The 27,919-nt window shown below is 43.0% G+C and overlaps 1 protein-coding gene across 6 annotated transcripts in view; it reads right to left on the bottom strand.

Moving 5' to 3' along the window:
* Positions 1 to 1,704: 1,704 nt before the first annotated feature.
* The window catches only part of RAPGEF5 (Rap guanine nucleotide exchange factor 5), a 219,423-nt gene continuing 193,208 nt past the window's right edge, over positions 1,705 to 27,919 (bottom strand). For all 6 annotated transcript variants that reach the window (XM_059933978.1, XM_059933979.1, XM_059933983.1 and 3 more), the window contains 6 exons: positions 25,637 to 25,727; positions 21,913 to 21,963; positions 21,134 to 21,221; positions 14,595 to 14,659; positions 8,881 to 8,935; positions 1,705 to 5,880 (listed from right to left, as the gene is read on the bottom strand). In XM_059933978.1, coding sequence (XP_059789961.1) covers positions 5,762 to 5,880; positions 8,881 to 8,935; positions 14,595 to 14,659; positions 21,134 to 21,221; positions 21,913 to 21,963; positions 25,637 to 25,727 — 469 coding nt within the window. In that variant the 3' untranslated portion in view covers positions 1,705 to 5,761. The remainder of the gene's footprint in view (positions 5,881 to 8,880; positions 8,936 to 14,594; positions 14,660 to 21,133; positions 21,222 to 21,912; positions 21,964 to 25,636; positions 25,728 to 27,919) is intronic.

A 27,919-nucleotide genomic window follows, 5' to 3' on the forward strand; every position in this document is an offset into this window, starting at 1 on the left:
CTCAATACCACTTCCCAGGGTTGCACCTCAGGTGAACAAGGCTCCAAGGTGGGGGGCTGCCTTAGGGTCTCCTCTATTAAGGCGCACCTGCTGCCTTCGGGAGCAGGGATGCTTTACTGAAGGACATCAGCAAGTCTAAAGCTTTAGGACTTTCATTCGTTTAAAGTCGTAAATGGAAAACAACTACACAAGTGGCTCACTGGGGATCCAGAAGACTTCGAAGAACTGGACCAGACCTGGAGCTCTCATCCACCAAAATCTGATTTTGTAGCTAGTGCACCAGGACCAGAAAGTTCATTTTGAGGTTTGCTAGAACAAGAACCAGCTTCTGAGTCTGCGGGAGCCTTCATCTTCCCAGTACGGACAATCCCAGGGAAGAAAATCTCCGAGAATCCTGAGCAATGGGAATTTCCCTTTCCCCTCCGATTCCCTTCTGAAGCTGGAGCCTAGGGCAGCTTCCATCCTCCCCTCGTCTCCTGCATTGCTCCAGATCCAGGCCTGAGCCCACAGATGTAGTGACGATGGGCCAGAACGAAGCAGTCAAGCTCAGTGGTCCTCCTCTCTCTGCTCCCCAGTGTCTGAGAGCCCATTGCCCCCCTTTGCGATCTCTTCCCATTTTCCCTTGTTACACAGAGTACCCCTTCCTAGTGATCAAGAACCCAAGAAAATCATCTGGTCTTTACCTTTTCCCACATAAACACTAGCCCTTTGCATGGATAGAGGACAGCCGGTGGTTTTATCCATTAGGTAATGTGCAAAGTCAGTACTACCGCCCCGACGCGGACTGAGGGAAAGTGCCGTTTATCAAGAAAGCAGTGTCCTGGGGACTGTATTAGTCAGCTTCGGTGAAATTCCACCTGGGTAGCCACCCACCCCCGCCCTGCCACCCAACTGCAGCGGCTTCTAAGGATGATGTTTTATTTCTCACTCAAGTGACACATCCTTCACAGGCTGGCGAGTCCAGTGCATGGAGACACCTTTACTTGGACGCTGCGGGTCTCCCAGCAGAAGAGACATGGCAGCCACAGGTTACCTCAAAGCCTCGGTCTCCAAGCCATATGGGTTGCTTTTCCCCGTTTTTCACTGGACAGAGGAAGACATTTAGCCGGTTCTCAGCTCATCGTGGTGAGCGACATAATCCTCTTGCAGGGAGAGGGATCAACACGTGCCAAAGGCCAAGCTTGGCATCAATGGGCCGGATGTATCATTCTTCCGCAGGGAGGGGGAGAGAAGAGTTGGAAGGATAAGTCTACCCCATTGTATACGACCCTCGTCTTCCCATTCCAGTAGAGCATCATGACCACCCCTTTGCTTCATCGTCCCGCCCATAGCTTTTGTCCTGCTGCTATAGTCCAGGCCTAGGGCTTCACCACCAGGGCTTGGAGCTTGCCTCAGCGTCTGGGCTGGTAAGGAAGGGACAGTACCTGGTCCCACTTGAGTGGGGTGAGGTAATGACAGGGGTTGTTGGAGTCTCCAAATCCCAGAATATGCTGCGATTTCCAGGGTCTTTAGGTTCTACAATAACTCAATGGCAGCACAAGTGATTTAGGCTTCCATGGGTCGCCTGAGAATCTCTTCACCTACCTGTAGCGCTGTCAGCAAGTAAATAATTTCTGAGTTCCAAACATCTGAGCATAATATGCTGCCGGAACACAGGCTACAGAGCCCCCAAACATCACAAAGCAAGAAGATCTGAGGCATGAATAGTATCTTTAACATAATCTTATATTTGAAAAGCAGTTTTAAAAAAAAAAACACTTGAAAATACAAGATAAGGTAACAGTGACTTATATATAAGTTTTCACCTTATATTGCTTGGCCATTTTTACATATAAATTATTGCTTACTAGCTTTGATAAATACACAGCACAGTCATATATACAGAAGCAGAAAGCATGAAATATGAGAAAGAAAATACTGTTAATGGCAATTCTGGTAATTCCACAAATGTTTCATATTTACCAGCTCTTCTAATGGTGGAAAACTACAAAGTGTAGTCCCTGAGAAGTTAGGTAGACGCCCTGATTGTGGGTTTTCTATCTTCTGTTAATGCAAGCTGATAATGTCACAGCGGTCCTAATTAATGATACATTAAAAGGCAAGAGTCCTTGCTTCTGGTCATCGATTTCATCCCAGTATTTGATAACAGTGTAATACGAATACAATAAATAGGCTATGCAAATAAATATTACTCTGCTAAAAAATGTTTAGTATATACAGCTTTGCTTTATATAGTACATTTTCATCTAACTTTTTGGCAATTTTTAAAAACTTTTTTCCAGCACTAGTTTTAAGCACAATGGCTCACTCGTTAAATAAGCAGGCTGAAAATTTAAGGACATGTCTTTGAAGCATTTAAAAGAAATGCTATCCATGTTAGATCACCACAGTGGACCTGATCTTCCCCATTTTAATGTTTTTGCCTAGTTTCTGAGAAGCACAGATTAGCTGTGCCATCTAGGGAAACTTGGAATCTGTGGTGTGTGTGATGGTTGCCAACAAAACCACTGGGCAGGGATCGGGGCAGCAGTGAAAGCCCAGCTCCAGGGATCAAACGTCACCAGCACCTTCTCTTTGATGCCACTGTGTCTCCCTACTTGGAGGTGAGTATGCATTAGTGCAATGTCTCCCTACAAGCTAGGAGGTACGGGTTTTTACTTTGTCCCTATGCTTCTGAATTTAAAGTATTCTCCACCCAACTTGCTTGTGGACAGGGGTCTAGAAAAATGAATTTATTCTAAAGAGATACTAGAATAAAGTGAACGCAGGCCATTAAGATGTATCACTACAACCATTTGGCAATTATACAGATTATAACGAAGAGTGAAGTTATTATAAAACACTGTAGTCTTTGGAGCATCTGCAAATGTGTATGGAAAAATTAAAAAAATTTTTTTGAGTGGTTGTGATTTTGCCGATAGGAACTTGTCCTGTGCTAACTTCTAAGCAGGGCTGGTTTGCTGGACTGGTGACAAATCCAAAGACCCATAGGACTGTCTGAAAATTGTGCCATAGCAAAAAGAACCCCCTTAGAAGTGCCCACGCACCTGTCGCTGGTGAAGGTCTCAGATGAAAGGAGATTTTTCAGAGTGAATGGAGATTTTGTGCGATTGTGAAAATCTAATAGAGTTAGAAAGGAGCTTACAGGTCCTCCTGGCCACCCTTCTGGCCAGAACAAAACCTATTCCAAAGAGGCCTTGGCAGATATATGCAGAGGGAATATGACCCATCCCTATCAACAGGGACCCTGCTTAAGTCCCCTACAGCCTGTTCACTTGGACAGCTCCAGACTCATTAGAAAGAGCTTCATGTTGAGCTACATCTGGTTCCCATGATTCTGCCTTGAATTCATTGATTCCAGATTCACGTCTTCTCATTGCTTCTGAAATTTCTGAGAGCTGCTGCCTGGGAAACCTCTGGAGATAGTTGTTAAATTTCAGGAAGATTTAGAGACTTTGACTTTCAGAAGACGGGGATGGAAAAGCACATCTAAACAAAACAAAATCCTCCTTTCCTTTTGCTGCCCCAAGAGCCACAAGACCATGACTGGAGGAAACAGTGGGCAATCGCCGTTCTCTCCCAGTCTGTTTCCACCCATACCATGTGGGGTACTCTGACTACACCCTCAGAATCTGTTTAGGTGTGATATACGTGTGGATTCGTTTGGCCATGCACACATCTGAGTTGAGGTCCAAGCAGCAGGCGTTGTGCTAAAATAGTTCTCCACTGGAGCAACTGCAATAGTTTTAGTTGGAGCAATGTAGATCTAATGTGAATAACCATTTAAACTGTAAAACACAAAGACAATGTCAAAATGGCCTCGTAGGATTAGAATGGCCCAATGCTACTCCCGAGCATAGAGAAAAGACCAGAACACACACTGGTGCTGTAAGCCCACACCGTCCTCAGTAATTGCCAAGGGGAGAGCTTTTCCAGTGTTTGATCAGCCACGAGAAAAGTCTCTTTTCCCTGGTTCTGATGGCTCTGGTCTCCTCCAATGAGTCTCATTCCATTCCCAGTAGCCTGGGGCATTTCTCTGAGCGGACTAGCCCTGGATGGCGCCTTTCTATAAAGCCCAGTTAACGTTCAGGACTGAAGTTTGACATGCTGGGACAGACTCTCTTTCAAAGTCCTACCCCAAATTTGCTCCATGTGGTTCCTTCCAGTGATCTCTCAAGCTCAGTGTGGTTCCCGAGCCCAGGAAACAGCACTGCTATAAAGGCGTAAGAAAGCATTGGACACATCTCAGTAATGAGGTGCTGATGAGACAAGAAGAAGCGATTCTGTACAGGCACCAAGGAGAGGACCAGGCAGGAGTGGTGAGAGGGGCGCCGGGATCACATGTGTGGAAAATGAATGAAGCTAATAGGCAAAGCAGAGCCCTTGTATTTTAGCAAAGTGACAAGGATCTAGCTGGCAGGGGTGGATTTCGTTACTGTATCCCACAGGCTTTTTTGTTCGTTTGAAGGTTCAGGGAAATCCTCTAACCAGTTCTTGAGAACAGCAAGAGGTCATATTTACCGTAGGAGCCCCAACCTGTAAAAATGGGAATAAAAAGACTTAAAAGACTCTGAGACTTTGAAAAAAGAAAAAAAAAAAACCACCAAATTATAGAAAGGCTCCCCGCCTTGGTTGGGAGGTGGACTACAGGACTTCCAAGTGTCCAACATACATCAGACATTTGGATCTTTGGGGTTCTTTTCATGTGCTGAAAGATGGGCAATCACCACTCTTTTAACCCCTTGTTCTTCTCCAGGGAGTGCTAAGTGCTTCACACGTCAAATCCCACTTAACCTCCCTGTACGGGCCGTTCTCATTCCAGAGTGTGGGCAGGAGGCTGCTGGAAGCAAGCAACACACGAGGGCATCGCCAGGCACAAGAAGGCGGGCCTTTGTGACTGTCACCTCCAGAAACAGTTAAAGAGTGCCTGCAATGTGTCAGGCACTGTGCTTCTGTCAAAAATCGTATTGTACCCAAGAAGAAATGAGAGCCCGCTTGCACGTGGAAAGAAAACCCCCAGAAATTAAATGAGTCGATTTCTTAAAGGTGACTGTTCTTCCGTGTTGGCAACGCAACTTAGTCTAACTTGCCTACAGTTGTGAATCAGTTGCGCAGAAACGAATTTCACCTGCAAGCAGACATCACTAAGTGATTGTGGATGCCAAGAAATGCATGCCTTGACATTTCTCTTCTGGAGATCAGAGCAGGGATGCCAGGTGCCAGTCCTCACTAACTCCCTAGACACAAGTGGCTTTTGGTGATGTCATAGTTCATAAAGACAGAGACCGGTCCGTCTCCCTGGAAACCTAGAGATGCCATCACTGTCTTCAGGTGTTCAAACGAGCTCCTGCTTTGACGGCCTAGAAACAGTCATCTACTGCCAGGCAAAGTAAAACTCCTCCCAGGCTCACACATGCTCTAACTGAGATATCTGGTCACCGTATGACAAGAGACGGTCTCTCGTCTTGACGCTGGCGCGTCTCAAAGTGAAAATTGGATTGGTTCAACAAGGTGATCCTAAGAAACCAGACTTCTCCATTTCGAGAAAGCTTCTGCCTTCTCCTTCCGACAGCAGCCTCTCCGCATCTCGGGCAGCTGACATCACTTCGCGAGCACGCTCTGGCTGGCTTTCCTGTGGATGTCTTGTGATACGCTGATAAAACTCAGCAACTTCTTTTCTCTCAGGAAAGCAACGTGCTCGGTGCTGCCATCCCCGTAGCTCCGGGGCTGTGATTCCGGGGTGGCGAGGCGTGGGGAGGGCTCACACCCGTGGTTCGATCCTGTGCGAGAGCGCAAACAGGGCCTGCTGGCTGTCAATGACGCACAGGTGATGAACGTAGGATTTTAACTCTGGGTGCTCTTTTGGAGATATGTCACCTCCTATTTTGGGGAAGGAAAAAAAAGTCAATCTCATGAGAGCAGTAATGCTGTTTCTGAATACCAGTAAAACCCCACCTGAAGGCGTAGAGTAAATCCAGAAGGCAGACTCGCATTGGTCAGAATCCCAGAAGAGATGTCTTTATCCTAATCCCAGAGATGCTTTCAGCTCAGACCAGACGCCTCAGGTCAGGTAATTAGATTGGCAAGATGTTTGTTCTACCAACATTGATAGAGCAATTTCTCCTAACGTTATATAGTATTTAGTGATTGTTATTATCTCCCTCTACAGAACGTGAGACAGCACAGACCTAGAAGGTAAGAGGCAGATCAGGACCAGAACCCAGGCCATGAGGCCCCCAAGTCCATGGTCTCGGCTCCCACGCCATGCAGCCTGTCACAGTGACTGCCCCGTTAGATGGCTTTCACAGGCTCTTCTATCTCAGGCTGGAACTGTCAGAAATCACTGCTAACCTGGTGACTGCATGGACACAATAGTTCTTTTTTTTTTTTTTTTTTTGGATTTTGTATGTCCTTATTTCGGTAGGAAAATCTTTTGGTGTCCTTATTTTGGCGGAAAAAAATTAAGGGAACAATCAAATGAACGGATATCACAGAAGTGGACTAAAGGTTTGGTTTACAGGCAAAGCGGGTTCAGAAAGTGTGTGGATGGGGTAACCGTCCACGCAGCGAAGGACAAAGCAAGGGAGTTTCTTCTCCCAGACGCGGGGCGGTTAAAGGGCCGCAAGAGGCTTCGGTGCACGGTGAACCCGTGTGTGCCATATGCTGCTGACAGCTCTGATAAGCAACCAGAGATAAAGTAGCCTGGACAGCGGGGCAGGCCCACTTCCCATGGTCAGAAACAAACAAACAAACAAACAAACAAAAAACGCATTAAGGCCTGGGGAGATGGGCTAAGCTGCCCTCCAGTGAGACAATGTAACTGTGAGTCTTCTTGCTTTGTGGGATTTCAGATGGAGAAGCAGGGGTTGAGGGTGGAGTTCAGCTGCAGGAGAAGCAAGGGGCCCCCAAGAGGCTGAGCATTTTAATTCAGAAATTTTATCTCTTGGTGAAAACCCATTTTTTCCTCCTCTGTGACAAATATGTTTTATGAGGAAATAATTTAGGGCTTGTATGTCATGGATGGCTTGTAGTTCTGAGGTTAAATAGAAACAAGGCTTCCTGGTTTCAACAAGTAAAAGCACCAGGAGTTAAAGTTTTCCCATTCCCCCTTGTTTGGTTCAGAAAACATGATGCTACCGAGATAGTCTTGTTGTTAAATTTCCAGCCTTAAAAAGACGGCAGGCGGAATGCTTCCAACCATGACAAGTGACCCTTGCATGGCACTTTGTAATCTCTAAGTGGCTTGATTAACGTTATTTTATCCCAAGTGCTGACGTTGCTTAACTCTGCCTATATAAACTGTCAGGATGAATTTAGATAATTCAGTTCCAAACTTGATTTTTAAAGATATATAAATACAAAACACAAACTGGCCTGATAGTTATTTAAATTCCTCCTTTACCTTCTGCTATGCAGACTTACTCTCTGGAGATGGGAGGCTGGCAAGGTCAAGGCCAGCCCCACTGGCAGAACCTTCCTGCCCACACCTGCAGTGTATATAGACCGGAATCCCTTGGTAAGTGAGACTGAGGTCTCAGAATTAGCTGAGTACCCATAAATACTTGGGAAGCAAAGGAGAGTGAAAGAGATACAAATCCTTTACTCATCAGCAATAGTATGCTTGTACATTCGAATGAATCTCCATGACAATGTTATTGCTATTTCTATTGAAGCTGCATTGTACTTGGGTAGTTAATGGACAATTATATAAGCATGTATCACATGGTATTCGTTGATGTGAACACTTAGGAAATTAGGTCCTGTATTTATAATTCTCTCTTTCAAACAGAAACTTTGTAATCCACACAGAAGTTCCGTTGCTTTGTTGGAGGACAGTATTACTACCCAAGACGGGCATGAACAGAATGAAAATTCTTAAGAATATGTACAGAATTGTTAGTAATATTTTCCTTAGGAAGTGGGACTTTGATTGTTCTACTTTAAAGATACTTCTGTATTGTTGAAAAAAATTGGTTTACAACGAGGATGTATTGCTTAACAAAGTAAGTTTTACTTAGTGGTCACTTTTGATTGACTTATAATTACTGAACTCTGTCTTTTTAATTGCCCTTTATACTTATAAAGTCTGCACAAGGCGAAGGAAAGGGTATGGGCTAGACAGTCAGGTACTCAGTCTGAGTAACGGCTGAAACTTAGCCTCTCCGAGCCTGAGTTTTCTGCTCTGCACCCACAGGGTCTATAATCTCCATTCACCAGCACTAGGGTCAGGATTGCACTGCCCATGTGAAAGCTCCTTGAACTCAATACAGTTGATTTCCTTCCTTCCTGCAATGTTTTAACATCATTTAAACACAGTGTAAATTATTCTTGAGATTTAAAAAGGAATAAATATTCCTACGTACATTAGTCTCAGTGGGGAGTCAACAAAAGGGCTCAGAAAAATACTTTTTCAGTGAAAGGCAGCTCCAAACAGGAAGTTTTCATTGGAGAGGAGAAAAGATTCTGCAAGGCTGCTTTAGGCATTTTTACAAACTATATTCCTGTTCCAGGAAGGCTCCAAGCAAGGAGGTTAAGGACAGGGTCACCCCTGATAAACCCACGGGTAATTCTGAGCCAGCGGGCAAGCAAACAAGACTTTCTGGGTGAGGGGTGGAGCGGGAGCTTCTGATCGTCTAAAGTCACTCTGGACAGTGTAAACTTGCTGCCAGGAGAGGATAAAAAGCTGCCATTTCTTGTCCTACTCTGTTTCCCAAACATGCAGTGATGAAACAGAGAGAATACAGTATATGCATGTGATGTGCATATTATATTTTACAATTTTTTTTTTTTTTTTTTTAACCACCAAATACTTGTGATATGGCCACAGTCCGCACCAATGCATGGTAGACTAACATGCCATACCCAACTTCAATGACTCACCAAACTGGTTAGTCCTGCAGTGTCTCAGTGTTCGGACAGTGTCTGCAATCATATGCTGGAAGGCAGAAGAGGAAACACATCAGCAGAAGGGTCATTTCGGGTGTTGCTGAAGTAGCGGTGCTGTGAGGCTGGCTGGATAGTCTAACACCTTTGGGTGTAAATAGAGGAGCTATATTTGGTGCGGGACCTAACTTTAATTGATAATATATATTGAGTTTGGATTACAAAAGAAAATTTGACCTTGTCTTCAGAAACAGTGGCTCTCAACCCCAGCTGCACAGATTCTAACTGAGCCATGGGAAAACATACTGTTAAGAAATGCAGTACAAGACAACCTATTGAATGGGAGAAAATATCTGCAAATGATATGACCAATAACGGGTTAATATGCAAAATATATAAAGAGCTCATACAACTCAACATCAAGAAAACAACTCGATTAAAAAATGGGCAGAAGACCTGAACAGACATTTTTCCAAAGATGACATACACTTGGCTGACAGGTATATGAAAAGATGCTCAATATTGTTAATCATCAGAGAAATGCAAATCAAAACCACAATGAGATATCACCTCACACCTGTCAGAATGGCTAACATTAAAATAACCACAAATGTTGGTGAGGACATGAAGAAAAAGGAACCCTCCTACACTGTTGGTAGGAATGTAAATCGTGCAGCCACTATGGAAAACAATATGGAGGTTCCTCAAAAAACTAAAAATAGAATTACCATATAACCCAGCAATTCCACTCCTGGGTATATATCCAAAGAAAATGAAGACACTAATTCCAAAAGACATATGCACCCCAATGTTCACAGCAGCATTATTTACAACTGCCAAGATATGGAAGCAACCTAAGTGTCCCTCAACAGATGAATGGATAAAGATGTGGTATATATGTACAATGGAATACGACTCAGGCATAAAAAAGAATGAAAATTTTCCATTCCCAACAACATGGATGGGATTGGAGGGTATTAGGCTAAGTGAAATAAGTCAGACAGAGAAAGACAAATACTGTATGATATCACTTATATGTGGAATCTAAAAAATAAAACAAACTAGTGAATATAACAAAATGAAACCGACTCACAGATATAGAGAACAAACTAGTGGTTGGTTACCAGTGGGGAGAAAGAAGGAGGGAAGGCCAAGACAGGGGTAGGGGATAAAGAGGTACAAACTATTATGTATAAAATAAATAAGCTACAAAGATAGTACAACACAGCGAATATGGTCAGCATTTTATAATAACTATAACTGGGGTATAACTTTTAAAAACTGTGAATCACAATGCTGTACACCTGTAACATATAATATTGTACTTCAATACTACCTCAGTTAAAAGAAAAAAAAAGAAATATTTAAAAAATATATATTAAAAAATATGCAGCGTGTCCACCCTCAATCTACCTGTGCACATTTGCATAGGCTTTTACTTCAGAAGGTGTTTCACCTTCTCCCCATGAAGGCTTTGTGAGTTCGCCTGCACTTGGGAAGCCCCATTCTCAACCTTCCCACTGCTCTGTGTACAGTGTTTATTGGGTTTGTGTTGCTGTAATCACTTTGTGGAACTTTCTTCCTCCTCTAGACCAAGTATCACGAGAGGGCTCTGTGTACCCAGCACCAACCGTACGGCACACACGCGGCCTCACACATACTTCCTGAATGGAGGCTGGAAGTTTTGGGGAATCAAAGACTCAAGTAACTCAAATGGTGACAGGAGACGAGATATTTATGAAAGAGGTACATTTTCTAAAACATCAATATCTTTACAGAGACCGTTTCCTGTTTATAATGTACATTCCCTTTTATGGTCTTCAGTTTTCTACTTTATTTCTCTAAGCTTCTTACTGATCTCCAGGCAAAGGTTTCTTAAACTCACAGCTCCTTCCTTTGGACAAGATCCCCTCGTCTCATATTTGTGTACCTGCAACCACCTTCCAGCTCTACCATGGTAAAGGAAAGACGGCATTTAGGACCAGACCAATCTCCACTACATTTCCTCCTGCGCGGTTGCCAGAATAATCTCCAAACACTTGTCATCATGTTCTATCTAGTCCTCTGGAAAGCTACAGTGACTCCATACTTTCTTTCATACAAAATCCAAACATCACCCTGTAATTCAAGAATCAACATTATTCATGATCTGGTCCTCCAAACCCTCCTAAATGGGCCATCATCTTTTTTTAAATAATTGAAGTATAGTTGATTTACAATATTAGTTTCAGGTGTACAACATTAGTTTCAGGTGATTCAAAATTTATAGATTATACTCCATTTAAAGTTATTATAAAATATTGGCTATTATTACTGTGCTATACAATATATCCTTGTATATTATTTATTTTATACATAGCAGTTTGTACCTTGGGCCATTGTTTTTCATGTCCTGTCTACACACACTGAACATAGGATCGTCTATATACAGCAAACGCTCAACAAATTATTGCTAAAATAATAATGTTAATACTAAAAAAAAATTTACTTAAAATTCAGCAGACCTCCAGAAACACTATTTGAATATGACCTACTTATTAAATTGTTCTCACAGGCTGCATTTCTATTGTATTTCTACTCAATAGTGAAAAATTAAACAGGACAGTGATTACAGCCAACAGCTCGAGTTGCGTTTGTAAAGGAAATGAGACCTGACTCATGTCTGAGAATGTATTGTTAAATTTCCTTCCCCCAATTTTACCACTATTCCCAGGACAGTTCTGTCGTTGTTTCAAGGTATGGCGTCACCTTGATTTCTATCATGTGCCACTTGCACAGCTGATGTAAGGTGAGGTGCTCAGGGCAGCACTGAAACCAGAGCCCTGATCTCATCTTTAGGTTTTCTGAAGGGAGCGGGGGTGGAGGGGGGAAGCTATGATAAAAGAAGATGCCCTTAACACCGAGGGATAAAGAGAAGAAAAGGAGAAAGCATTTGTTTCTTCGTTATTTAATGGTCTGAGGCTGAAACATTTGGAGCTGCTGAGGCAGTGTGGGGAACAGTGGAAAACTTATTAGGTCCAATAAGCACTTCTGGGTTTCGTGTTCTCTGACCTAATGTGTTGGCCTGGATCAGCCTGATAAAGATAATACACTGAATTATCTGCTCACTGGCTAATATCCATCATGAGGAATTGGCTTCCCACAAGTTAATTCAGTTAGGTTCTACTGGTTCATTACTGTGAATGATGATGCTATTTTATCAATAGCTTAAGTGAAACCTTGTCTTTTGCTAAGAAACGTGCTGAAACTGCTGACTCTACTAGGAAATTCAGTTTCACTCTCCAGCATCCAAGTACAACATAGGGCTATGTACAATGTAAAATACAGTTTTGTCCTTGTAGAAAAAATTCTGACTTCACCCTGTCTTCTCTGTGCAAGGAGGCGGTCAGCATGAGGCAGGCTGTATCTTAAGTGCCATCTGCTTTGAGGACCAGGAACCCAGTGACACTACAAAATCTGCTCTCTTTGGAAATGATGTGATGGCAAGCACCTGATGGGTGTGCTTGTGTGCCGTGGGCCTGCTGCATGCATGTGTAACTGCACTTATCTTCTAGCTGTCTTTTTAATAAGAGTTCTCTTCAGGAATTTAAAATAAAAGATTACCTATTTACGCCATGTTATTTCCTTAAGCTTTATTAAAGGGTCCAGGGTACATACAATTATTGACCCTAAGAGCAGTACTGTTAGTTAGACTTTTGTTTCAGTCCCCACGGTTAGTTTGAAGTCTTGTCTCTATGAAAGCAAGACCCTAGACTACATGAGTCAGCATTAAAAGGCTTCCACTGGACCACTGGAGAAAGCAGGGGAAGAAAAAAAAAAAAGAGACGCTGATCAGAATGAAAGAGAGAGGGTGTAGGAAGTTTTCCATCGCTCTTTCCCATGCTTGCCTTTACTGAATTGTTCTCTCACTTGGGGAGCTCCATCTGGGGGGAAATGACACAATGAACTTAACCAAATCACTGGTTCTCTTTGGGAAGGGGGTCAACCACCAGTGTACCCTTAACAACTGACCACAGTCAGCGTACAAAGAGTACACTGGCTCTCGCACGTTTCCTCTGGGTTAGTCAGAGGGAAGGGTACTAGACCTTTAGAGGGAATTCCACTTGGTGTGACACAGCTCATTCCACATCTCTTACATGCTCGCCAAAGCTTATTTGGCGTTCTTAAGCAGAGGTGTTGGCCAAGATTTGAAATAAGTATTGACCAGAGGCTTCTTATTCCTGCAATCATTTCATTAGTACCAAACACTGAAGATTAACCTGCCTACAGACTAGAACGTTAGGGCCTACAGTCTTTGGCTACAAAGAGGGGCCCTGGGATCTTCAGAACATTACTGGGTGACACCAGAACAAATCTCTAAAGAATAAGTACAAGAAAACCCAATACTTTAAATATCTATTTCGGGCTGTGTTGGTTTGACTGCAGTATCTAAAATAACTGAACTGGATTCCAAAGCACTTAGTGCAGAGAGAGACTCGAAAAGTTATGGACACGTCTACTTCAAAACTAATGAGCCAGAAAGCGATCACCCTCAAATCATTAAAATTGAGCTAAGGCAAGCTATCCCAAGATGTCAGTCTTCCAGATTCAGCTGCTTGGGTTTTCAGGTTGTACAAGAGCCGCCTGCACTGGCTCTGTGCCACTTCATCCCGTGTGTGGCGAGTTAACCTCACAGTTAGAGCGGGGCACCTCTGAGGCAAAGGTCAGAGGCCAAACCTCGTTTGGACTCATCAGGTGGTACTGTTCTTTGGTCATGGTCTACGGCCCCCGTCTCACTCAACCTTCTCTCAAATGCCTGACCCAGTCTCACAGGGAACCGGGGGTCCATTCCTGAAAGAGTTCACACAAATCCATTACCATTACTGAAAAGGTCACTCGAAGGTCAGGGCCTACGGACAGGGGTCCCTGATACCATCTTTAACCATGCATGGCAGGCTCACCTATGACACTAAAGTTCATCTGTCAGACAAATCCATTCTTGTGGTCCCCAGGGTCTCTTTGGGGCACTCCTATTTCACAGTTAACAGGCAATTCCTCCTGTGCCCACAGCCGGTGAGAAAGGCTAGGAGGAACCCGCTGCATGACAAAGCACCTGGGAATGTCCTGGAAACAGTTCTCAAAGAGGCATTTCAGTAACTTGTAAGAAGGGACTGGCCAGGGAGCCCTTTCTCGTGAGCTCACTTTCTCACTTTGCACGAGGTGGTCTCTCCACCGTGGCACCATTTGTCCACAGGCTGATAGAGGGGTGGTCCTTCCCCTCCCATGCAGACCCTACAAATTCCATCTTCATCTTCAAGATGGACATATCTCCCCAGAAGGAGAGCTTTGTCCCGTGCCTCAGAAGCAGCGTGAGCCAAGACACAGGGACATGCCTTTAAAGCAACAAGGTTGAACCTCAAGACTGTGAACTCCAGCTGACAGGAAACTTACAGGTTTAATTCTAGTTCAAACACATACACTCAACCACTGATATCAATCTAATGAAGTTCCGTTTTCAAAAATAAAAAGCAGATTTTCATATTTGGCCCCAGAACTTGCCAGCACACTTATTTTTAATTGGAATGCACTGTATTGATAATGCACAACATGCAGCAAATAAATCACCACACATTCAGTGGAGAAAAGCACTTAAACCATTTGTTTCTTGGCGCAAGAAAAGCATACACTTCCCTTACAGTGGGAAAAAGGAGAAATAGTGAAGTTTTACATACCAGTTTTTCAAAATTGACAAGATTATCCAAAAATGTTTTATTGCCTTCATGAATGAATGTCACATCTGAAAATTAAAAACAAAAAGATATATGTACCATTAGGAATGGATCATGAGTCAGAGTTGAAGAGGTATAGATGCAATGCAGCTTATTAATTTTTCTTAAACATTATGGATTATTTCATGCATTTGACCAGGCAACTTGAAATTGAATCTGAATAGTATTTGATGTGAGGGGGCATAATGTATGCGTGTGGAGAGAAAACATTATAACACTCATGCAAGTATATATCTTGCTCTTACATTGCAGGCTTTGACTTCAACCTGCTTAATATACACTAACACTATTCTATAACTTAACTGGTCCATTATGTTTTTAGGCCAGAACGCTGAGCAGAAAAGAACTGAACCCCCAGAAACAAAAAGGATTTTAATATTTATGTGTTTGCTTTTTAACAATCCCAGGCAAAGTATATGGATCTGCTTTACTTAAAGCATTAAGGTCTAGATTTGGATGTTTAGATTTTTGGTTTTCAAAGCCAGGGCCTGACTGGGTATCCGAAGTGAATGAGGAATGGGACAGGTTTGGAAAAGGCAAGGTTTCCGGGTCTATTCAACCACTGGAAAGCAAGCATCACTGATGAAAACAACATAAGGAAAGTAGGAAGAAGATACATTTTCAGAGGACGGGAATGTTAATTTGATTTGAGCCTCACTGCATTTGAAGTGAAAGAAGATATTCAACTAAAAATCTCCTTTTGGTCGCAAAACTTACTGGAGTGTCTCTTCAAGAGACAGGGGTGAGTTACAATAATAACAGCAACTGAAGCTCTGAAAGGGGATGGCTTATAAAAACTCAGATCAGAGGGTCAGTGACTGAGCATTAGGGAATCCTCACAGCGGAGAATCAAAGTAAGAAATATACTACAATTTAAAGAACATGCAAATAATCATGTTCTATCACAGACATGGGGGACAAACCAAATGAACATCCTTTTCAAAAATCTTGTTAAAATAACATGATATACAAGAGGGAAACGAACAGATTAAAATTCCTCTAAATAGAAAGGGAAAGCATTTGCATTTAATCAAGACTTTGATTCTGCTGGTCCCTATGGGGCGATTAGGAGATAGGTGCTTGGGAAATCGGCCTGCAACACACCCAGCCGCTGAGCTTTGACTACCCACCAGGGGGCAATACCAGTTACACAGTTACAGACTACACTGATGACGACCCTTTTCTCACGGCATTCTTTATTCACAGCTTCCAGCCCCACCAGACGGCAACGTTTTCCTAAGCCTTTTTTCTTTCTTTTTTCCCCTCGATTTTTTTTTTTTTTAAACTGATGTCTTAGCAGGGAAGCAATTCACAACTACACAGTCATCTGACAAACTCTCTGGTTATTTTCTTTCACTGTTTTGCTTTCAGAATAGAATTGCAAGCTTTCAACCTCTGACACAATATTTAGAAAAAGAGTAGCCAACACAGTTAGCTTGTATCTTTTTTTGTACAGCAAGCAAAGCACTGTGTGTACTCTATCTACATTAAACACCACCGACGAGCCTAGTAACTCCTCACTCCCGGAGAATTCGGATTACAAATGCCCCGTCAGAGTTTCTTGGTCCATTTCCCCAGTGTTCCAAGGTTTGTCATCCCCTCCCTATGTTCCCAAAGATGATGATAATAACGCGGCTTATATTTATTAACAGCGTCAGACATGGCATTAACTCATTTAATCCTCACAAAAGACTATAAGGTAAAAGCCCTAGCAGGAAAAGAATGTGAAGAAACGATGGTCCAAAGAACAAGCACAGCTGGCCCATGATCACAGCTCTAAGTCTCAGAGCCAGGACCCAAGCCCAAGCAGCCTGCTTGTTCTCTCCACAGTGCCTCTCTGGTACCCGAAAGGACTTGGACATTTCTGACCACCCGTTACAGCCACCTTGCTGAATTCATGGGAGATGGGGGCCTCTGCAACTTTTTTTTTTTTAATCAGTCATCAATTTTATACACATCAGTGTATACATGTCAATCCCAATCTCCCAATTCAGCACACCACCATCCCCACCCCACCGCGGTTTTCCCCCCTTGGTGTCCATGTGTTTGTTCTCTACATCTGTGTCTCTATTTCTGCCCTGCAAACCAGTTCATCTGTACCATTTTTCTAGGTTCCACATACATGCGTTAATATACGATATTTGTTTTTCTCTTTCTGACTTACTTCACTCTGTATGACAGTCTCTAGATCCATCCATGTCTCAACAAATGACTCAATTTCGTTCCTTTTTATGGCTGAGTAATATTCCATTGTATATATGTACCATATCTTCTTTATCCATTTGTCTGTCGATGGGCATTTAGGTTGCTTCCATGACCTGGCTATTGTAAATAGTGCTGCAATGAACATTGGGGAGCATGTGTCTTTCTGAATTACGGTTTTCTCTGGGTATATGCCCAGGATTGGGATTGCTGGATCATATGGTAATTCTATTTTTAGTTTTTTAAGGAACCTCCATATTGTTCTCCATAGTGGCTGTATCAATGTACATTCCCACCAACAGTGCAAGAGGGTTCCCTTTTCTCCACACCCTCTCCAGCATTTGTTGTTTGTAGATTTTCTGATGATGCCCATTCTAACTGGTGTGAGGTGATACCTCATTGTGGTTTTGATTTGCATTTCTCTAATAATTAGTGATGTTGAGCACCTTTTCATGTGCTTCTTGGCCATCTGTACGTCTTCTTTGGGGGCCTCTGCAACTTTTAAAGTGTTTCCTTTGTCCCTCTTTCTATCTCCTCCCTCTCCTCTGCCTGGGTGATCTTGCTTAACCTCAACTCTCAAGGACTTGTCGAGGTCAGCGCATGAGGATGGCAGCTCTACTGAGGGTGGGGGGCTGTTAGTCTGATGCTGGCCTGAGGATAAGGCAGGGAAAGTGTGTCTGGCCAGGTGGGGAGGCAAGAGGGGCTGGAAGGGGCTGCTGCCCAGGAGAAGGGGGTCAAATGGCTGAAGGTTTTGATGCAGATGAATGGCAGGTGTGTGATGAGGCAGGCGTGAGAGGGATAAACCAATACAGGTGGTTGAGCTCAAAAACGGGGGTCTCAGAACCTAAGTCATGGGCTGTGAAGCAGTTCAGGGCACCCACCAGGTTCAGAGTGCTAGAAATGAGCAACTGCCAGACCCCTTTATCTGGAGACATCTGAACACGCTCCTAACACTTCATATAACAGGATGGGGGATGAAAGGACTCCGTTTGAAGAGATGGCAAGTGAAAGAGAAGGAAAAAACATACAAGCACCTCAACATTCCTTTTATTTAAACACCCCCGCAAATGTACAATAATAATCTGAGCTCGAAGATACAAACACAACCTCAGTTTACCTTCAGACAGACACCTGTTGATTATTCACTCTAGTGGAAGGACTACCATCTCCCAAAACGCCGTGATACAGATTATTCAACTGCTTTTGACCTTTAGCTCAGCTGGATCCTTTCCCCAACACTTACTTGGGGTTTCCCACTCACCACTTTCTGAACTGGATTTCACAGTAGGGGGGGAAAGTAAATCAGAAGTAAGAAATTCACTGGGAAATAGAAAAGCTGATGGCTGGAAGCATTTTTAGGTTATGTGCTCACTTGATAATCTGCATGGTATTGGGAATTGACTATCTCAAAAAATGAAACCTGGGAGCCCTAATCCTTCTTAACACCCAAGGAGTTCAATTTGGTCTCTTTCTCTAACCAAAAGCAATCCAAAGCAGGAGGCACAAGAGGGGAGGGCTGGGAAGTTTTCATGAAAATGTTGGTTGCTCTAGTTTACAACAAATTTTAAAATAATTTTGCATTTAACAAAAGCTAAGAATGTCATTTATGTTTTCCAAAATGTCTCACCTCAGACGTGATATACACATATTTAAAAGTTTCATCCTGTTTTCCTTTGGGAATTATTTCAGACAAAAATAGTAACTTTAAATGCAAGGGAGTACTAATGTTGTTTTATAATGACAAAAAATTAAGATAAAGGAAAAACAAGTGCTTCTTTAAACTTGAGCTTCTAATGAAAAAAAAAAGTTTAATTTACTAGCGTGAATGAGAGAATGTATTTTCAGTAGAAAAAAGGGAAATTCGAAAACCTGCTCAACATCACTAATTATTAGAGAAATGCAAATCAAAACTACAATGAGGTATCACCTCACACCGGTCAGAATGGGCATCATCAAAAAATCTACAAACAACAAATGCTGGAGAGGGTGTGGAGAAAAGGGAACCCTCTTGCGCTGTTGGTGGGAATGTAAACTGATACAGCCACTATGGATAACAGTATGGAGGTTCCTTAAAAAACTAAAGGTAGAGTTACCATATGACCCAGCAATCCCACTACTGGGCATATACCCAGAGAAAACCATAATTCAAAAAAACACATGCACCCCAATGTTCATTGCAGCACTATTTAAAATAGCCAGGTCATGGAAGCAACCTAAATGCCCATCGACAGACGAATGGATAAAAAAGATGTGGTACATATATACAATGGAATATTACTCAGCCATAAAAAGGAATGAAATTGGGTCATTTGTTGAGATGTGGCTGGATCTAGAGACTGTCATACAGAGTGAAGTAAGTCAGAAAGAGAAAAACAAATATGGTATATTAACGCATATATGTGGAACCTAGAAAAATGGTACAGATGAACCGGTTTGCAGGGCAGAAGTAGAGACACAGATGTAGAGAACAAACGTATGGACACCAAGGGGGGAAAGTGGCGGGTGGGGTGGGGTGGTGGTGGGATGAATTGGGAGATTGGGATTGACATGTATACACTGATGTGCATAAAATTGATGACTAATAAGAACCTGCTGTATAAAAAAAAAATAGAAAAAACCTATTTATAAAAAAAAAAATTTAAACACACACACACACACACACACACAAAAAGAAAAAAGGGAAATTTGTTTTGCTGCCGACAAAGAGGTCTAGATAAACTCAGTAAAACATAAAATTGCATCCAAGCTAAGACATAAGTGTGAGGCACCTGACTGCATTAAGTACTTTGGGGGAAAAACCACTAATATATAGCAGAAAGCTCAGCTTACATCTAATTAAGTTAACGGGACATTGTCGACTGTTTTCTCATTACCTTAAAAACATCCACTGTTTCAAAATATTGTCTTCCTAAAATCAATTCCTTTCCCAGATCTGTCTTCACTTCCTATTTTTCCTATTTGTGTCTAAATAATTCTAAGTGTCATTTCCCACAGGCCACCACCCCCCGCTCTCCAGCTGGTGTTTTATTTTAAATAAAAATCAGAAGCCTGAATAAACTTATCTTAGAAATAAACATGAAAAATTAGATGAACTTTTAAGTTGGTATTCTGGCTTTACAATCTCTCCTTGTTTCATCCATTTACATTTCACAGAATCTTTTGAGCTCGAATGAAGCATTCTGTGTGACTCTCAATTGCCCTAATACATTATTGTTTCCCAGAAATTCTTGCTTTATACTAGATGAAAATTGAATAAATAGCTGCAGGGATGTATAGCAACTCAGCACTTCTCCAAGCTCTGGTTGTTCTTGAGAGAAGCCGAAAAGGGAGTATCAGCTTTACTGCCAGTGGGGCTTGGCGATGGGGGGAGGTGAGGGAGGAGACGGCCAGGACAACCAGCAATCCAGTTCCCAGGTAATTCATTTCCAGAATCACACTTATGGGTGTAGGCACCGGGGCCTGAGCCAGCAGAATTTACAAGCCTCTGAAGGGTGAAGGCAATATCAAAGAGTATTCCTATAATCCCTTGGAAAGAATCGAAATACAGCCAAGAAAAATGACCAACCCGCTTCTCCTGGAAAGCACATAGGTAGGATATATACTAAATGTCAGGAGCATAGGCCAGATGAAAACGAACCTCCCTTTCATTAACCCCCTGGGTTTGAAAGAGACCCCTGAGATCGTCAGTAAATTTAACTAACATGTTTCATGATGAATGATCTGGTGCTCTACAGAAGAGAAGTTAGTCGACTAACTTGGAGCTGTCAGGTACTTTCCCAACTGGATTCACTCCTGGAAAGAAGAAAGTACATTCCCTACCAAAACTCTTCATACACTACACTGCCTGGGTTGACCAAAGGTATTTCTCACACAGCAGAAGGCCACGGGTTGAATCTCTGAAATTTAAGTTGCACACATAGAATGTGACTGATCACTGTTTGGATTCTTTATGCCAGCCTTATTATTGGTTGAATTAAGTGAATTGTAAGACTCAAATAAGACAATGCTTAAAGCAGACTAAAGTAAAAACACAAACGTTTCCAGTGCCAAGTTTTGTGAATCAATCGAAAACACTTTGATGTCTGCTTAAGTACAATTAAGTATTTTAAGCATTTCATAAATAATTGAACATTTGAAAAACAATCACAAGCCAACACAGTTAGGTCTGAAAGTCAAAATTACTTTAAAGAAATAAACTGAGATTCCTTTTCTTGCTCTCTGTAGAGTGATAAATTTCTGGAAGATGGAATTACATAGCATAAAAGATAGAAAACTGTTACCTTTAAGCAATAAGGGCATGAAAGGGATTTTGGGTGGCTTCATCTTTTTGAATGCATCTCGGTAGGCTTTGTGATTCAGGGAAGGATCCTGCCGAACCAAGAAGGTTACAAAGAGAAAGAAAAATCAATGTGCTATAGAAACAATTCTATACCAATTTTACTATACAATTTGAACATGATTTAGATATAGAGTGGTTCTTCCTAAGAACAAAGTAGATAAAGGTTTCCTAGGAGAATAAACTCACTAAATTAGGGCAGGAAATCTAGGCAATGAATGAAAGTCAAGTTATTGGTTGACAATAATGGGAAATGACTGCAAAGGACAGACACCTTTTGATTGCCCTATTATTCTTCCCTCAAATAGGTTCCTTAAGTACAGTTTCTTCTCCATAGTTTCTACCATGAGGTAACCCCACAGCCTTTTGTTAAGCACACTGCAAAGAAAAACTGCCCTCATCATGCACAGATAATGCAGAGAAAACAGGAGAACAGTTTTACTGTAATCTGAAGAGACTGAAAATTGAGTATACTTAAAAATCTGCCTTCTGAATATCATACCAAGAGGACCATTCTCACTACCGTTTTCCACGGAGAGGAAGAAGCATTAACTGTTAACTTGCTTCACTCTGTAAGAAGCAAAGCTACATTTTCATATACAAGTGAACTAGTCTAAGCTACCTGACATGGTAAAGTGCAGATACCGACAACTGAAATCTAGAAAGAAATTGGACACCAGCAACCAGTTCGAAGAATAAGTCCACTTTGGCTCAACTACTTACTGTTAAACTTTCAAGTTCAGAAAAAAGTTTCTTAAACTTCCCAGGGATTTTCTAAAAACAAACAAACAAAGAAGAAAAGGTCAAAAGAAGTCAGTTATTTTGAGAGGCACTAAGGGGAATGTTCATTAAGTTGTGTTACATATGTCACATATCTGAACATAAATAGCTCTATCATCTGGTTCTACCCTGATTGCTTCTCATTATGCGATTTTCATCATTCCTTAATGCGACCTTCCTTGGGAATGTTGCTAAAGACAGTTTAAAATAAATAACAGCCACATGATCAGGAATCCAGCTGGTTAAACATTCTACACACTGGTGATCTTTTAATAAAAACTTGGGTTTTGGTTCTGTATCTTACCTCTGACAAATGCTCTCATTTTTTTTTTTTTTTTTTTACTTATTATTTTTGACTGCTTTGGTTCTCCATTGCTGTACGCGGGCTTTCTCTAGTTGTGGAGAGCAGGGGCTACTCTTCATTGCGGTGCATGGGCTTCTCATGGCGGTGGCTTCTCTTGTTGTGGAGCACGGGCTCTAGGCGCGTGGGCTTCAGTAGTTGCAGCATGTGGGCTCAGTAGTTGTGGCTCGTGGGCTCTAGAGCGCAGGCTCAGTAGTTGTGGCCCATGGGCTTAGTTGCTCCGTGGCATGTGGGATCTTCCTGGACCAGGGATTGAACCCGTGTCCCCTGCATTGGCAGGTGGATTCTTAACCATTGCACCACCAGGGAAGCCCTGCTCTCACCTTCTTAAACAGTCTTGCTAAGTGGGAAATAATAATGTTGGCTGATGTTTTTTGTATAAGTGATATAATTATGTTTCACAGCAGAGGGCTAAATAGTGAAAGCCCATGAAAACCCTAAATGATGAAGCCTGCACTTTGATGGATACAATCACTGAACTGTAAAGATCACCCACACCAACTGGTGGCATGAAGACGGACAGAGGATGGAAACATAGGTCATCTTCCCAAATAAAAATTTGGGCCTAAGGAAGAAGGGCCTGGAATTTTCCAGCCTGCCTTTATTTATTTATTTATTTATTAATAAATTTATTTGTTTATTTTTGGCTGCGTTGGGTCTTCATTGCTGCGCATGGGCTTCCTCTGGTCACAGCGAGCAGGGCCTACTCTTCATTGTGGTGCGCGGGCTTCTCATTGCAGTGGCTTCTCTTGTTGCAGAGCATGGGCTCTAGAGCACAGGCTCAGTAGTTGTGGCGCACGGGCTTAGCTGCTCCGCGGCATGTGGGATCTTCCCGGACCAGGGGTCGAACCCGTGTCTCCTGCATTGGCAGGCAGATTCTTAACCACCGAGCCACCAGGGAAGCCCCAGCCTGCCTTTAATATGGTGAAGTGAAAAGCTAGATGCCTCAGAGTAAGTCACTCTGAATTTGAATTCTGCCCCTTTCTAGCTGTGTGTCTGCAGTGAGTCTCCACGTTGTCTGATTGAAATGGAGATAACTCATAGGAAGTGTACAGTTCGTGGTCGGTGCTCAGCAAATTCCAGCTATTAACACTTATGACTGTTCTAGAAGATTTGTGAGATTTTCTGCTTCTAAAACAAATCAAAATAATGAGGTAAACCCCACAATACACTTTTAAATTATTCAAAATTATCAGATTGATAATTTTGCATCTTGACAGCACACAGGTTGTTTGATCTGGCAGCTACTGTTACACACACCAATACACATGTATTAATAAATGCAAGACAAATCAAATGCGAAAAGATAAAACGCAGACATCTGCAACTGATGGCAATTGTTCTTCTGAGCTGCGTATCTTAGTCTGTTGGATATTCCACACGAATATCCCGGTGTCATCTCAAACTCAACATATCTAAAGCCAAACTTACCTACTCCAGGGGTCAGCCATGGGCCAAATCTGCCCATCTGCTTTTGCAAATAAACCTTTACTGGAGCACTGCCATGCTCATCATTTATCAACTAACCATGGCTGTTCTTGAACCTCAATGACAGAGTTGAGTCACAGCAGTGGAGACCACATGGCCTGCACAGCCTAAAAATATTCACTATCTGGCTCTTTCCCCAAAATGTTTGTTGAACTCTGTTCTAGTTCCTCAAACCGACTTCTCTGCCTGTATTGCCTATTTAGGACAGTGTGATCACTTTCCAGGCCTAGAGACACGGAGCTCACCTCTGCGAGGGGGGCCCACCCCAACGCCCCCAGCAACTCCCGGCTCAGCTTCCAAGGCCCTGCTGCTTAAGGCTTCTCAGCCACCCTGAGACAGCATGATTCCTCCATTGCTCTGCTGGGGCCCGCCTGGAACCGGTTCAAGACCTCCTTGACCACAGCACACCCTGTGCTAAGCTGGCCACCTTCCATCTGCCACGGCATTGATGAAGAGCTGCGCACATGGCAGGCAGTCGCTGTGCACGTGAAATACACACCATGTGAATTTAATTGAACTGTTCTCTTTTCAATGTTTGCAGATCAAGCCTTCTTTCCGGGTGTAATTTAAAATTCCACTCTCCTCCCCGGACCCTTGCTAGCCACTTGTTTTCCTCCTGCTCTGATCAATTGCGGCTTTTTTGGCCCACCTCCTTGAATCTCATGAAGTGTGTGCGCATCTGGTTTGCTTAACCAGAGATGCAAGCCTTTTGTTGCTTTTCTTTTGAACCCCTTTAAGGAGCACTGACCCTGACCCTCGGGTCACCACTGCGCATTCCATCAGTGTGTGGCCCCTGACGCAAAGAAGGTGAACCCCAAAGCTGCCCACAGACCGTCGCTGAGATGGAATGTGAGAAAAACAGGAGTTGGCCTGTCAGCTTCTCTCCTGCAGGAGTGTGAACTGGGGACCACGAAGAGGGCAGGGCAGGCAGCAAGAGGAGCTGAATCTGAGAGGGTGGGGAGAGGCTGCGGGAGCCGCAGCGAGCCACAGGCAGGCTGGACCCGTAAGGGAGAAGACCTGACGGTCAGAGAGAAAGGATGAGACAGAGAAATGGTACGGGGAATTACGTACGCAGTCAGTAGGGAATGGAGAGAGAAAGAAACGAAAGCCCAAAGAAAGAAGGTGTCGGGGTCATGGGGGAGGCAGAGGGCCCCCATCTGTGTCTGGCTACATTTAGGGACACCCCAGTTTCCATTCTTCCCACGTAGACCCTCAGAGTCCACGTTTCAGAACGTGCGCTAACTTGAGTGGCCCCTCCCCCTTCGAACCCAAACAGCCTTCATCACACAACCCTGACAGGCAGAGCCAGGATTTGGGAGGCCTGAAACTTAAAACATTTTGTGGGCCCTCTTTAGGAAAAAAGAATACAAAATTACTTTTGCAGATTCTGTAAAGATATCCATCATCCACATGAACATCCTGCCAGAGGCCCCACAAGTGAGAGGACTGGTAGCTTGAATTCATTAGCATCTCTGCAAATCTGCTTCTGGACACACAGGTGAGCTTTTGAAATGACCAACATGGAACTGTAACCAGGCCATCACGGGAGAAAAGCAGAAAACTAATTCTAGCTGGGAAGCATTTTACAAGTTGCGTTTCTTTCATATATATTACAGAACCATTTTGAAGACCATTTGATGAAAATAGTTCCTGACGACCTGAGACACTAATTTTTTAACATTTTTTTCTAGTGCTACGTATCTCATTTAAACCATTTATTTTAAATAAAGACTGTTAGCTGGACCACTTCCCGTTCAGTTTTATTTGTCCCCAACCCAGCCCCAACTCTACCCTCCGTATGGACCCCCCAGGGCTCACCTCCCAGGTCTGGGACAGCCGGCTGACAGAAGCAGTGTTGAGACCCATCACAATAGCAAAGAAAGAATTCAGGTTTCTCTGGGCTTTGCAGCTATGGAATAAAAGAAAGCAGAAGGCACTCTGAGGCAACATCCTTTCACCAGATGATCACAAAAGATAAAGCTGCCAAGACTCTCCCAGGTCACAGAGTTCAACCTCTAGGGCAGGGCTGAACTCTGCTCTGTGACCTACAAAGTCTTGACTGTCCCTGTGGGATGGGGCGGTATCCCCTCAACACAAATGAAAGGATTCCAAATGCTTCCTTACCTTTAGGAAGAGATCTGTGTTCTTGATACCCTCTGGATACTTCAAAAGATTCCTCCCTTTTAAAAATCTATTTTGGATGCACTGACAATTTCAACTGAAAGCTCTTACATTCATGTTTCTGTATATATCCCATACTCATTGTAACAGCTCCTGATTCTGTATCTATAATCTGTATGTTGTCTTTCTTTTTTGAGAAACAAGGTCCTCTTATCTCACAGGTCCCCCTCCCATTACATTTAGACATATTTTCTTTGCTCTCAACAAAATAGCTACTATGTTATGTATGTATTTAAAATATGGCATGTATTATGGGGACACTGTCTCACGTTTCTCATTTAAGGAATAAAGGAAATAAAATGCAAAATAAGACCATGTTGAGCTCCATTCACTCTGGAAGGTTATCTGCTCTGCAGAATGTCAATCTTGCCCTTCAACTTAATCAGTCAAAAAACTCCATTACTTTTCAAAGCCAGCAGAGGGGCTTGATGAAGCAGAGGGAGGGTGGGCCTCCAGGTTGGCCGGAACAGCCTGTGAATTCCAGATATTCCTTAATCTGGGATGTATTAGAAAACAACTTCTCTGAGGAAAGATTTGAAAATTTTAAAACTACCCGGACTTTATAATTAAATATGAAAAAAGATGAAAGTGCTTAGCAGTAAGTCAGAGGCATAACAAGTACCTAGTGCGTGTTGATCGAGCTGCCCTCACATGTCATCTCTTCCATGACATCTCCATCAATGTCTCAAATGGAATTTGGGAACAGTGTATATACAACTCTGTATCCCGATTTTTCAGTTTTATACCATGTTATGTATTATGGATTCTTCACTGTTACCATTAATGGTTATAGAACACTTCATCAAAAACTTATTTCATAATTTATTTATTCCCTTGTTGTAGACATTTAAACTATTTTCAGTTCAATACAATTCAAATCAATGTAAAATGCTACAATAAATATCTTTTGTGAACAAAACTTCTTCCTGTATTTATGATTTTCTAAAATTAAGTTAGACTTCTAGTCATTACATGATCGATCAAAAGCTATCATGACTTTAAAGGTTCTCAACACAGATTAAAAACTTCTGTGTCTCGAAACTATACTGATTTCCAGTCGCCCAGGTGTGTACAGGAGCATTGATTCAGAGCCAGGAAACTGTTCTGGGCCCTTAAAGTGGTCATATATAGAGGTGGCTGTGCCCTGGCCGGTCCTGCCTAAACCTGCCTGCTCCCAGAGCCAGCCTCATGGACTGGACACTGCCCAGTACAGATGCGCGTGGGTATCAAGGCAGTGGGGGTCACCCAATGGGAGCATTTTGGAAATCTAGCTCCATTAACAGGGGAACCTGGAAAGGCACTGCTGCCTATGCACCTAGTGTCCAAAATACCTGGGTGAACACAGTCCTGTGCAAGCCCCTCACTGCGGAGTCTCCACTGGGCATGATCTGTTCCTTTCAGTCTTCCTGCCCAGCTTTGGACTCTGCCTATAGTTCCCCGGTGGGCAAGAGGACCTGACATTCAGTCTAACTGGCCCCTTTAGCTGGTTTCTGCCAACTGTCTCCTGGGTAGACCCTGCTTGGTATATTCCATGAACAAACAAACAGGACACTTCCGTGGTCTATGGTTTAGAAATCTTCCTGTTTCTGAGAAACTGGTGCCTCAAGGCATCAACACTACAACTCTGCTTCCCTCCCGCCACTCTCTTCCCTCATTCCACCCTTTCTGTCTCATCACACTCTGGCAAGTTCACATCAGCCAGAAGAGACTTGCGTCAGCTCCATCTCTTGACGCGATGATGCCAGGCTCCCCTGCCAAGACGCTGAGGTCAGCGAGAGGTGCCCCATCCCTATGCCAGAGGCACTGGATGCCCTCCCCTTACTCCCAGTCCTCCCACCTTACTGCATGATGGAAGCCCCACTGGTTCTGTCATGGCCCACCAGACATTTTTATACTCTGCCCATCACTCAAATGCAGAGT

This window comes from Balaenoptera ricei, chromosome 9 (genome assembly GCF_028023285.1).
Source record: "Balaenoptera ricei isolate mBalRic1 chromosome 9, mBalRic1.hap2, whole genome shotgun sequence".
NCBI lineage: Eukaryota > Metazoa > Chordata > Mammalia > Artiodactyla > Balaenopteridae > Balaenoptera > Balaenoptera ricei.